This window comes from Babylonia areolata, chromosome 10 (assembly GCF_041734735.1).
Source record: "Babylonia areolata isolate BAREFJ2019XMU chromosome 10, ASM4173473v1, whole genome shotgun sequence".
Taxonomy (NCBI): Eukaryota; Metazoa; Mollusca; class Gastropoda; order Neogastropoda; family Buccinidae; genus Babylonia; species Babylonia areolata.
Genome location: NC_134885.1, coordinates 137,501 through 149,567, shown reverse-complemented (window position 1 = coordinate 149,567; position 12,067 = coordinate 137,501). Strand labels below are relative to the sequence as shown.

General features: G+C 41.0%; 1 protein-coding gene and 1 long non-coding RNA gene across 5 annotated transcripts in view; one reads left to right on the top strand and one right to left on the bottom strand.

Annotated features, from left to right (window-relative positions):
• Positions 1-12,067, bottom strand: part of LOC143286674 (sodium- and chloride-dependent glycine transporter 1-like) — a 143,428-nt gene that overhangs the window by 49,757 nt on the left and 81,604 nt on the right. For all 4 annotated transcript variants that reach the window (XM_076594311.1, XM_076594310.1, XM_076594313.1 and 1 more), the window contains one exon: positions 4,030-4,133. In XM_076594311.1, the coding sequence (XP_076450426.1) occupies positions 4,030-4,133 (104 nt within the window). The remainder of the gene's footprint in view (positions 1-4,029; positions 4,134-12,067) is intronic.
• LOC143286675 (uncharacterized) overlaps positions 11,341-12,067 on the top strand; it is a 1,106-nt gene continuing 379 nt past the window's right edge. The window contains exon 1 of the long non-coding RNA XR_013055839.1: positions 11,341-11,381. This is a non-coding gene — a long non-coding RNA (uncharacterized LOC143286675). The remainder of the gene's footprint in view (positions 11,382-12,067) is intronic.

Below are 12,067 nucleotides of genomic sequence, written 5' to 3'. Positions count from 1 at the left end.
GAATGGCATTTGAACATAAGCAATGACTTGTTTATTGATTTTGCTAAGCTTTTGATACTATTGATCACAATCTTAAAGCTTTTGATACTATTGATCACAATCTTCTCTCAAAAAAATTAGTCATGTATGGATTATCCCCTGAATCTGTCAAACTTGTATCTTCCTTTCTTAATAGTAGGAAACAAGTTGTCTTCCAAGATTCTAAAGTATCCCCTCTTATGCCAGTCAATTATGGAATTTTTCAGGGATCAGTGTCGGGGCCTGTTTTATTTTCAACGTATATAAATGACCTTCCACTTTTCGTTTCATCTTCTTGTGAACTTTTCGCTGATGACACAACCCTCCATAAAAAAGACACAAATGTCGATGCCGCATGTACTCAGTTGCACAGTGATGTTGATAAACTCGTAAAATGGACCAAAATTAATCTCATGGCAATTCACCCACACAAATCAAAATTTATGCTAGTGACAACTAGACAGAAATGCCAAAACATCAAATCTAAATTACTCGGACTAAAGGTACTTGACAGTGAGTTGGGGGTAGTAAATTCTTACAAATTACTTGGTCTTACTATTGATAATAACCTGTCATGGTCTAATCATGTTTCTGCTTTATGTAAAAAAAATTACATCAGCTCAACAGAATTAAACATTTCCTTGATCAACATACCCACAAACTATTTTTTCATGCATACATTCAACCTGACATCAACTATGCCTCAACATGCTGTGACTTAGCAAACATTGCTTGAAACCACTCATAAGCATATACAGACATTCTCTCAAGATTATTCTCCTCAAATCTTCTATCCATGCTAACGACTACAAAGAACTAAATATTCTTCCTTTCCATCTCAAATGTATCTTTAATAAAGGTGTCTTTATGTACAAAATTAAGAAGTGTTTGTGGCAAAAATACCATTTCTATCCCTCGTCCGAGAACAAACCTTTTCATGTCATCTCTCATGTATTCTGGTTGTAAACTATGGAATGAAATTCCTGACTACCTAAAAAATAAATCTACCTTGGTATCATTCAAAAAAGAGTACCAAAAATATCTAAAGGAACAATTATAAACAATTCTTGTATGCCATGTTTTGTTTGAGCTTCTTGTGAGAGCTTCTACACTATAACATTTTTCGTTTGCTATCTGACAATGTGAACAGGAAAAAGAGCAGAAGTATTAGTGTATATTAGCCCGTGTATGCATGCACGTGTAAGCTGGTGCATATATGGTGCATGTGTGCGTGTGTGACTGAGTTATATTCCATGTTTAACTTTTGCTGTTGTTGTTGTTGTTACTGTCTACAGTGTCCCTACCTTTTTTTTTTTCTTTTTCTTTTTCTGTGTGTGTGTGTGTGTGTGTGTGTGTGTGTGTGTGTGTATGTTTGTGTGTGAGGGCATGGTGTAAAAAAGCTTTCAGCTTATCCAGTTTACCCTCAATAAAACATGTGTTCATTGTTAAATGTGTTCACCAGTGGTCAGGGTTCAAGCCTCTCTTTCAGCCATGGTGTTGTGATCCTGAGAAAGGCTATTCACTCCATTTTTCATCACTCCGTCCAGGTGTGAATGGGAACTTGAACCAGGTGTGAATGGGAACCTGAATGAAGTTTTGCAAGGCCAAAAAGGCAGGAGAGGATTGGGCCCTGCCTTCCTATGCCCAGCCCCAGACACAGTGAACATGAATTCATTGCCTTCCTATGCCCAGCCCCAGACACAGTGAACATGAATTCATTGCCTTCCTATGCCCTGATACAGTGAACATGAATTCATTGCCTTCCTATGCCCAGCCCCACACACAGTGAACATGAATTCATTGCCTTCCTATGCCCAGCCCTAGACACAGTGAACATGAATTCATTGTCTTCCTATGCCCAGCCCCAGACACAGTGAACATGAATTCATTGCCTTCCTATGCCCTGATACAGTGAACATGAATTCATTGCCTTCCTATGCCCTGATACAGTGAACATGAATTCATTGCCTTCCTATGCCCAGATACAGTGAACATGAATTCATTGCCTTCCTATGCCCAGATACAGTGAACATGAATTCACTGCCTTCCTATCCCCAGATACAGTGAACATGAATTCACTGCCTTCCAATGCGCAGATACAGTGAACATGAATTCACTGCCTTCCTATGCCCAGATACAGTGAACATGAATTCACTGCCTTCCTATGCCCAGACACAGTGAACATGTCATTGCCCCTGCAGCCATTTTTCACAGAAAAGGCACATGCTTCCTCTGAATCGGTTATTCCTTTATCAATACAAACAGCACACAAGTCTTTAACTGAACACAGAAACTGACAAAAGCAACAAAAAATAAAACTATCAGTTTGATCAGGAGAAAATGATCCACTTGGAACAGTTGTTCATCAGGAGAAAACGACTCCATTGAAAAATTATTTTGTTCATGAGGAGAAAGAAACTCACTTAAAACAGTTGTTCATCAGGATAAAATGGCTCACTTCCAACATAGTTGTTCATCAGGATAAAATGGCTCACTTCCAACAGAGTTGTTCATCAGGATAAAATGGCTCACTTCCAACAGCTGTTTAAAGAGTTGCTCATCAGGTGAAACTGATTCACTTGAAACACCTGTTTGATCAGAAGAAGACAACTCATTAGAAACAGCTGTTGAGAAGAGAACTCACTTGAAGCAGTTGTTTGATCAGAAGACAACTTACTTGAAGCAGTTGTTTGATCAGGAGAAGACAACTCACTTGAAGCAGTTGTTTGATCAGAAGACAACTCACTTGAAGCAGTTGTTTGATCAGGAGAAGGCAACTCACTTGAAGCAGTTGTTTGATCAGGAGAAGACAACTTACTTCAAGCAGTTGTCTGATCAGAAGACAACTTACTTGAAGCAGTTGTTTGATCAGAAGAAGACAACTTACTTGAAGCAGTTGTTTGATCAGACGACAACTTACTTGAAGCAGTTGTTTGATCAGGAGAAGACAACTCACTTGAAGCAGTTTGATCAGGAGAAGACAACTCACTTGAAGCAGATGTTTGATCAGAAGACAACTCACTTGAAGCAGTTGTTTGATCAGAAGACAACTCACTTGAAGCAGTTGTTTGATCAGAAGAAGACAACTCACTTGAAGCAGTTTGATCAGGAGAAGACAACTCACTTGAAGCAGATGTTTGATCAGAAGACAACTCACTTGAAGCAGTTGTTTGATCAGAAGACAAATTATTTGAAGCAGTTGTTTATCAGAAGAAGACAACTTACTTGAAGCAGTTGTTTGATCAGAAGACAACTTACCTGAAGCAGTTGTTTGATCAGGAGAAGACAACTCACTTGAAGCAGTTGTTTGATCAGAAGACAACTTACCTGAAGCAGTTGTTTGATCAGGAGAAGACAACTCACTTGAAGCAGTTGTTTGATCAGAAGACAACTCACTTGAAGCAGTTGTTTGATCAGAAGACAACTTACTTGAAGCAGTTGTTTGATCAGAAGACAACTTACTTGAAGCAGTTGTTTGATCAGGAGAAGACAACTTACTTGAAGCAGTTGTTTGATCAGGAGAAGACAACTCACTTGAAGCAGTTGTTTGATCAGAAGAAGACAACTTACTTGAAGCAGTTGTTTGATCAGAAGAAGACAACTCACTTGAAGCAGTTGTTTGATCAGGAGAAGACAACTCACGTGAAGCAGTTGTTTAATCAGAAGAAGACAACTTACTTGCAGTTGTTTGATCAGAAGAAGACAACTTACTTGAAGCAGTTGTTTGATCAGGAGAAGACAACTCACTTGAAGCAGAAGACAACTCACTTGAAGCAGTTGTTTGATCAGGAGAAGACAACTTAGTTGAAGGAGGTGTTTGATCAGGAGAAGACAACTCACTTGAAGCAGTTGTTTGATCAGAAGACAACTTACTTGAAGCAGTTGTTTGATCATAAGACAACTTACTTGAAGCAGCGGTTTGATCAGAAGACAACTCACTTGAAGCAGTTGTTTGATCAGGAGAAGGCAACTCACTTGAAGCAGTGGTTTGATCAGGAGAAGACAACTTACTTGAAGCAGTTGTTGTGGAACTTGTTGTAGCTGGCCAGGGTGATGAGGCCTCCCCAGGCTGGGCTGAGTGCAAAGAAGATCTGCACTGCTGCCGCCACCCACGTCTGTAACACACAGTCACTGCTGTAACCCACGTCTGTAACATACAGTGATGTAACCCATGTCTGTAACACACAGTCACTGCTGTAACCCATGTCTGTAACATACAGTGATGTAACCCATGTCTGTAACAGTCACAGCTGTAACCCATGTCTGTAACATACAGTGATGTAACCCATGTCTGTAACATACAGTGATGTAACCCACGTCTGTAACACAGTCACTGCTGTAACCCATGTCTCTAACACACAGTGATGTAACCCACATCTGTAACACACAGTGATGTAACCCATGTCTGTAACACACAGTCACTGCTGTAACACAGTCACTGCTGTAACACACATCTGTAACACACAGTCACTGCTGTAACCCACGTCTGTAACACACAGTCACTGCTGTAACCCACATCTGTAACACAGTCACTGCTGTAACCCACATCTGTAAAACAGTCACTGCTGTAACCCACATCTGTAACACACAGTGATGTAACCCACGTCTGTAACACAGTCACTGCTGTAACCCATGTCTGTAACACAGTGATGTAACCCACGTCTGTAACACAGTCACTGCTGTAACCCATATCTGTAACACACAGTCACTGCTGTAACCCACGTCTGTCACACAGTCACTGCTGTAACCCACGTCTGTAACACAGTCACTGCTGTAACCCACGTCTGTAACACACAGTCACTGCTGTAACCAATGTCTGTAACACACAGTGATGTAACCCACGTCTGTAACACATTCACTGCTGTAACCCACATCTGCAACACAGTCACTGCTGTAACCAATGTCTGTAACAAGTGATGTAACCCACGTCTGTAACACACAGTCACTGCTGTAACACAGTGTCACTGCTGTAACCCATGTCTTTAACACACAGTCACTGCTGTAACCCATGTCTGTAACACACAGTGATGTAACCCACATCTGTAACACAGTCACTGCTGTAACCCACGTCTGTAACACAGTCACTGCTGTAACCCACGTCTGTAACACACAGTCACTGCTGTAACCCACGTCTGTAACACAGTGATGTAACCCATGTCTGTAACACAGTCACTGCTGTAACCCATGTCTGTAACACACAGTGATGTAACCCACATCTGTAACACAGTCACTGCTGTAACCCACGTCTGTAACACAGTCACTGCTGTAACCCATGTCTGTAACACACAGTGATGTAACCCATGTCTGTAACACAGTGATGTAACCCACGTCTGTAACACACAGTGTCACTACTGCTGTAACCAATGAAAGGGTAAAGGTGTCAGATGCTCATCTGCCAATATAGAGTCTATCAAAGTCTGGGCATGAATCCCACACTTCCCATTTCTCCAAAGTTTGACGGAGCATCTAGACATTCAGATGAGACAATAGACCAAAGTTCTGTTTCTCCAAAGTTTGACGGAGCATCTAGACATTCAGATGAGACAATAGACCAAAGTTCTGTTTCTCCAAAGTTTGACTGAGCATCTAGACATTCAGATGAGACAATAGACCAAAGTTCTGTTTCTCCAAAGTTTGACTGAGCATCTAGACATTCAGATGAGACAATAGACCAAAGTTCTGTGTGCCATTTCTCCAAAGTTTGACTGGAGAATCAAACTGAGCATCTAGACATTCAGATCAGACAATTGACCAAAGTTCAATGTGCTGTACACACTTGGCACACTGAAAAAGAACCCATGGCAACGAGAGTTGTGTCCTCTGGCAAAATTCTGTTGCAGAAATCCACTCTGATAGGTAAACAATTATATGTGCATGCACTCAAGGCCAACGTCGGCAGTCCACAGGGAACCATCGATGTTAGCTTGCCAGGAGGCCACACACCAGAGGAGACACTGCGCTGCTGTTAAGTCACTTCAGTGGTGTTCAGTGGTACCTGTTCTCATTTAACATACCCTAACGTAACCCTAAGTCACTTCGGTGGTGTTCAGTGGTACCTGTTCTCATTTAACGTACCCTAACATAACCCTTAGTCACTTCGGTGGTGTTCAGTGGTACCTGTTCTCATTCAACGTACCCTAACGTAACCCTAAGTCACTTCGGTGGTGTTCAGTGGTACCTGTTCTCATTCAACGTACCCTAACATAACCCTTAGTCACTTCGGTGGTGTTCAGTGGTACCTGTTCTCATTTAACGTACCCTAACCTAACCCTAAGTCACTTCGGTGGTGTTCAGTGGTACCTGTTCTCATTTAAGATAAGATAAGATAAGAATAACTTTATTATCTCCAACTGGAGAAATTTGGTCAGGTGCATTATCACAACATAGACAAGTAAACAACATGGGGACCATAACTGTAAAAGCCAACAACAGCCCCTACAAATATTATGAAGATACAAATGTAAAAAAAAAAAAAATCAAAAAAAAAAATCACATACATCGTTTCATACATACATCCACACACTGCAGGTAATAACTAGTATTCTTAATGTAAAAACAGAAAGAATTAAGAAACATTATTTGAATATAATTATAAACATACCCTACTATACTACACATTGATTATAATAGACAGATAAGAATAAAGATGAATTGCGGAAAACCACAACCAGATAATCAGCACACACCCGCACCGCGCACCCCCCCCTCCCCCCCACCCCACACACGCGGATAACTTGATTAAACAAGAGTAATAAACATATGTTCTGAAATAAAAGCATTTCACATATTCGCTTTTAAAAACATTGCAATTAATTATTACATTGTAATTATTAAACAGAAATATATTTAGAATATGGACGTTAGCATTAGACATATTCATTGTACATTCATCCTGCATATTGCACATTATTCTTCCTACATATTGCACATTCATTATAACCAATTGTCACGTTTTAAGCTCAGTAAACACACACACACACACACACACACACACACACACCACAACTAGAACAAGGTACAGCCTATCATGCACGGACTTTCACATGTCTCACATGAGAGTGCGCGCGCGCGCGCGCACGCACACACACACACACACACAGTTCTCAAGAATTTAAAAGGTGGATTGAACGTGGAATAAAAGTCTTCAGAGCTCTGGATTTCAACTTAAAAGTTCTGTAGCGTCATCCTGATGGCAACAGCTCATAATACTTTGCTAAAATATGGGTGTCGTCAGTTGCTATCTACCTGCTTTTTTTAACCACTCGACTTTCATACAGCTCTTGCATACTAGCTTGTTTCACTCCCACAATTTTACTGCATACACTCATGACATCGTTCAAAACATGCTTACTCCTCACTCCCAAACTTCCATACCAGCACATAAATGAAACTGTAAGCACGGACTCAATACAACATCGATAATAACTTTGAAGAATATTTGAATTTATACCAACATTTCTAAGCTTCTGTAAACAAAAAATTCTAGATTGACATTTCTTATGAATGGAATCAACATTTCTGTCAAAAGTCAGCTTATTGTCTAAGATGGTCCCTAAATATCTATATTCATTGACCCTCTCCACTGTTTGACCATCAGTAACAAGGTCAGCTACAGGCAAGGGGTCTTTCCGAAAATCTATTAACATTTCTTTTGTTTTCAATACGTTGAGATCCAGATAGTTTTTCTCACACCAGGAACAGAACTTTTTAATTTCACTGAAATAAATAGCATCAGAGTTGGACAGATCTTCAATTGCTGAATCATCAGAATATTTTATGACAGGAGTTTCCTCCGTGCCTCTGCAGTCATTTGTGTACAGTGTAAAAAGAACAGGGGACAGCACTGTACCTTGGGGTGCACCAGTAGAAGTAGATTTTAGAGAAGAGTGGGCAGAATGAAAGCGGACGGACTGAGTTCTACTGAGAAGAAAACTTACTATCCAAAGAGTAAGCTTCGGATCAACATCCATGCCTAGCAGTTTGAGGGCAAGGAGATGAGGTTGTATTGTGTTAAAAGCAGAAGAGAAGTCAACAAAAAGGATACGAACGAAAGATCCCGTGTTATTCAAATGAAGGAAAGCATTATGAAGGAGAGTTAGGATAGCATCGTCAGTACTTCTGTGTGCTTTATAAGCAAACTGAAGAGAGTCAAGCTGCTGTTCAGTGAAAGAAAGATGTCGAATAATTTTTTCAAAGCATTTCATCACTACTGAAGTCAGGGCAACAGGACGGTAATCATTTAGTGCGGCTGGGTTCTTTTTCTTGGGGATAGGACAGATAGTAGATTTTTTCCAGATGCTGGGGACAGAGCAGTCCTTCAGAGACCAGTTGAAAAATTTTACAGAACACGTCACACAACTGGGAAGCACATGTTTTCAGTAATTTTCCGCAGATATTGTCGGGGCCAATTGCCTTCGTGACATTCAGTTTTAAAAATAAAGATTCAACAACTTTTGCATCGATCTCAAAGTCTTCACCTGTGTTCCTATCTTTGATCTTTTCCTGCAACTGTGAGATAACACTATCCAGTTCCCTTCCCAGATCATTCCTTTCAAAGCGACAGTAGAAATCATTCAGTTTATTTGAAAAATCAATCTGTTCGTCCTTTTCCATTTTACAAGCTACTGTTTTCCTTTTCGTTTCTCCAGTGATAATTTTTAACCCATCCCATGCATCTGCCATTTTTCCTGTCTGAAACTGTTGCTCTACTTTTGACTTGAATTCCCTCTGTCCCCTTCGTAATTCACCTCTAAGCTTCTTTTGTATCAGTTTCCTATCCTTCTTGTTCCCCGAATGAAACGCTACCTTTTTCTCGTTTAAAATTGTTTTGAGAGACTTTGAGATCCATGGTTTGTTGTTGGGGAAAAGTTTAATTATTTTTGTCGGAATTATCATGTCTTCACAGAAACTGATATAATATGTAACAACATCAGCTGCTTCATGAACATTCTCACATGGGTCAGTCAACACACTCCAATCAGTACAATCAAAACATCCTCTCTGTTCATCCACACTCTCTGACGTCCAAACTTTCACACTCTTTTTCACAATCGGCTCTGTCTGTATTTTTGGTCTGTAGGCTGGGATTAAATGAACAACATCATGATCAGATACACCCACTGGTGCAAGGGGAACAGATTTGTAGGCATTAGGAATGTTCCCATAACAGATCGATTGTCTTGTCCAGTCTGGTCCGGCAGGTAACATATTGTTTAAAAGAAGGTAAGGCTTTCTTTAAATCACAGTGATTAAAATCTCCAACAATAAAACACGGGGCGTCGGCAGAGATGAGCTGAAGGTCGCGAACAACGCCTGCGATCGTCCTTCCTGCACGTGCAGCAGATGCCTGGTCGAAGACTGGGGCGTACACAACAGTCAAGAAAATACGGCCGAACTCACGTGGCAGGTATCGAGGCCTCAGCGACACTGATATGAGTTCAAGTTCCTGTGTACACAGTTGCTTCTTCACACACACATTCGCACTGTCACACCACTTCTCATTGACATACAGGCACACGCCACCACCCATTTTCTTCCCCACTTTCTTGCAGTCTCTGTCCATTCTGTACAGAGTGTTAAAACCATCAATCGCAACACATTCATTCGACACTTTCTCACTAAACCAGGTTTCGGTAAAACAAAGCACACACGAGTTCCTAAAATCATTTAAAAATCAACAGTTTGCTCGTACTTCATCTAAATTACAGTTTCTGCCGTTTGGGTTAAGAGATCTAACATTGGATAAAATCATAGATGGCAGTGGGGGCTTAGTTTTATTTTTTCTCAGTCTTCTCTTCACGCCTCCTCTCTTTCCTCTCTTTCGTGCTTTCTTTCTCTCACCTTCTCTTTCATTCTCTTCATCATCACAAATAAGATCACGAGGTAAAAGTTGCTCAGTAAAAGCGGATGGGTCGCGCACTGACCGTAAACTGAGAAGAAAATCACGGTCGTAATGAAAGGCACCTGTACCTCCTCGCTGTCCGCCATTTAAACCACCCAGTGACACAAAAACACCACAAACACTAGTCCGGAATACAGCCAGCACCACCACAAACACCCTCACAACTGTCACACTCTTCATCTTTAACACCTTGCACACCACTTTAAAACAATATAAAAGCACAAGGACAGGGCGAGGACAGCAAAAACAAGGATGAAGCACACAGCACAAACACCTGCGTGTCGCCCCCTCGCGAAGCGCCACCTAACATAACCCTAAGTCACTTCGGTGGTGTTCAGTGGTACCTGTTCTCATTTAGCGTACCCTAACATAACCCTAAGTCACTTCGGTGGTGTTCAGTGGTACCTGTTCTCATTTAACGTACCCTAACATAACCCTAAGTCACTTCGGTGGTGTTCAGTGGTACCTGTTCTCATTTAGCGTACCCTAACATAACCCTAAGTCACTTCGGTGGTGTTCAGTGGTACCTGTTCTCATTTAACGTACCCTAACATAACCCTAAGTCACTTCGGTGGTGTTCAGTGGTACCTGTTCTCATTTAACGTACCCTAACGTAACCCTAAGTCACTTCGGTGGTGTTCAGTGGTACCTGTTCTCATTTAACGTACCCTAACGTAACCCTAAGTCTGACCAGTCCTTCTCAGGCAGCGAGGGCTGGAACCTGGAATGACCAGTCATTTCTCCTGCATTAAGTTAGACCAGTCATTTTCATTTCTCCTGCATTAAGTTAGACCAGTCATTTTCTTTTCTCCTGCATTAAGTTAGACTAGTCCTTTTCTCCTGCATTAAGTTAGACCAGTCATTTCTCATGCATTAAGTTAGTCTTGAGAAGTTTGACCAGCCATGAAATGCATTACTCTGAGATGAATGTCAAACTGTAAGCTGAATAAGCTCATTGACCATTATCACATGTATAAATCATCAACCGATTAACCTCTTGACTGCACTGTTGACGTACGGTGTACGTCATGAAATGTTGCTCACCAATGCTGTATTGATGTGCGCTGTAGGTCATGTTACATCGATCTATGTTTTTAGTCCCGCACTGCAGAAAATACAGTCTGCAAACCATTAAATTAGCTCCCCTGAGAGCTCTTTATCTCCCGAGTTCCATAAGCTAAAATTATTCACCTTATTTTTATATTTATGGTGAAAGTTTTGCAAGTTAGTATGAAGCTCAAGTTGTGTTTGCAAAGCCATGGCTGAACGCAGACAAACCCCAACACTTGCACTTGTACTGGAAGAAATCCTTCTCAATGCAAATAGTAGAGATGAAGATTGTGGACTGAATGAGATAGAAATGCGTGAAGCTGATGCCGAAGATTTTGACATGGAGGGGGGTGGGAGGTGGAGTTGCTTGACGAAACTGAAGACAGACAAGCTCAGCTGATTCAAGATGCAGGTGGGTGTTTACGAGGTTTGTCAGTTTATTATTTGCTTTCTGTTTGTTGTAACAAAGAATATGACTGCATTGTGTGTGTTTTGAATGTGTTGGCTGTAGTAAGTAGCTTCATCAGTCACTGATCAGTGTGTGTGAGTGAGAGAGAGTCAGTCACGTGTGTACTGTGTGTGACCATCACAGCGCAAGCAGGCATGGTCGCTGGCTGGCTCACTGTTGATGACAGCGCGTGTCGCTCGCCAAGAGCTTTCTGTGTATTCATTCCCAAGTGTGTATTGGTTTGCTGTTGTTATTGTTGTTGTTTTGTGAGTGTGTGAGAGAGAGAGAGTGGGGGGGGGGGGGGGGCGGAGATGTTTATAAAACTGAAATCAGAGAATGATATACAGAATTGTACGCCTAAATTACTTTGTAAATGCAACACTTGTAGAACTAAGTGTGTGTGTGTGTGTGTGTGTGTGTGTGTGTGTGTATGTTGTCATTTTGTTTTGTATGAGAAAGAGAGAATGATGGGGGTGTGGCATACCATGAACCAGTTTCAGTGTGTGTGTATTTTGGGGGTTTGGGGTGGGGGTGGGGTAGGTGTGTGTGTGTTTGTATTTCAGTTTCTGAAAACAATCAGAAATAAAATGGTACCATTTCATAACCTTTTTATATGAAAAAAACAACAACAAAAAACCAACAAACTTAGT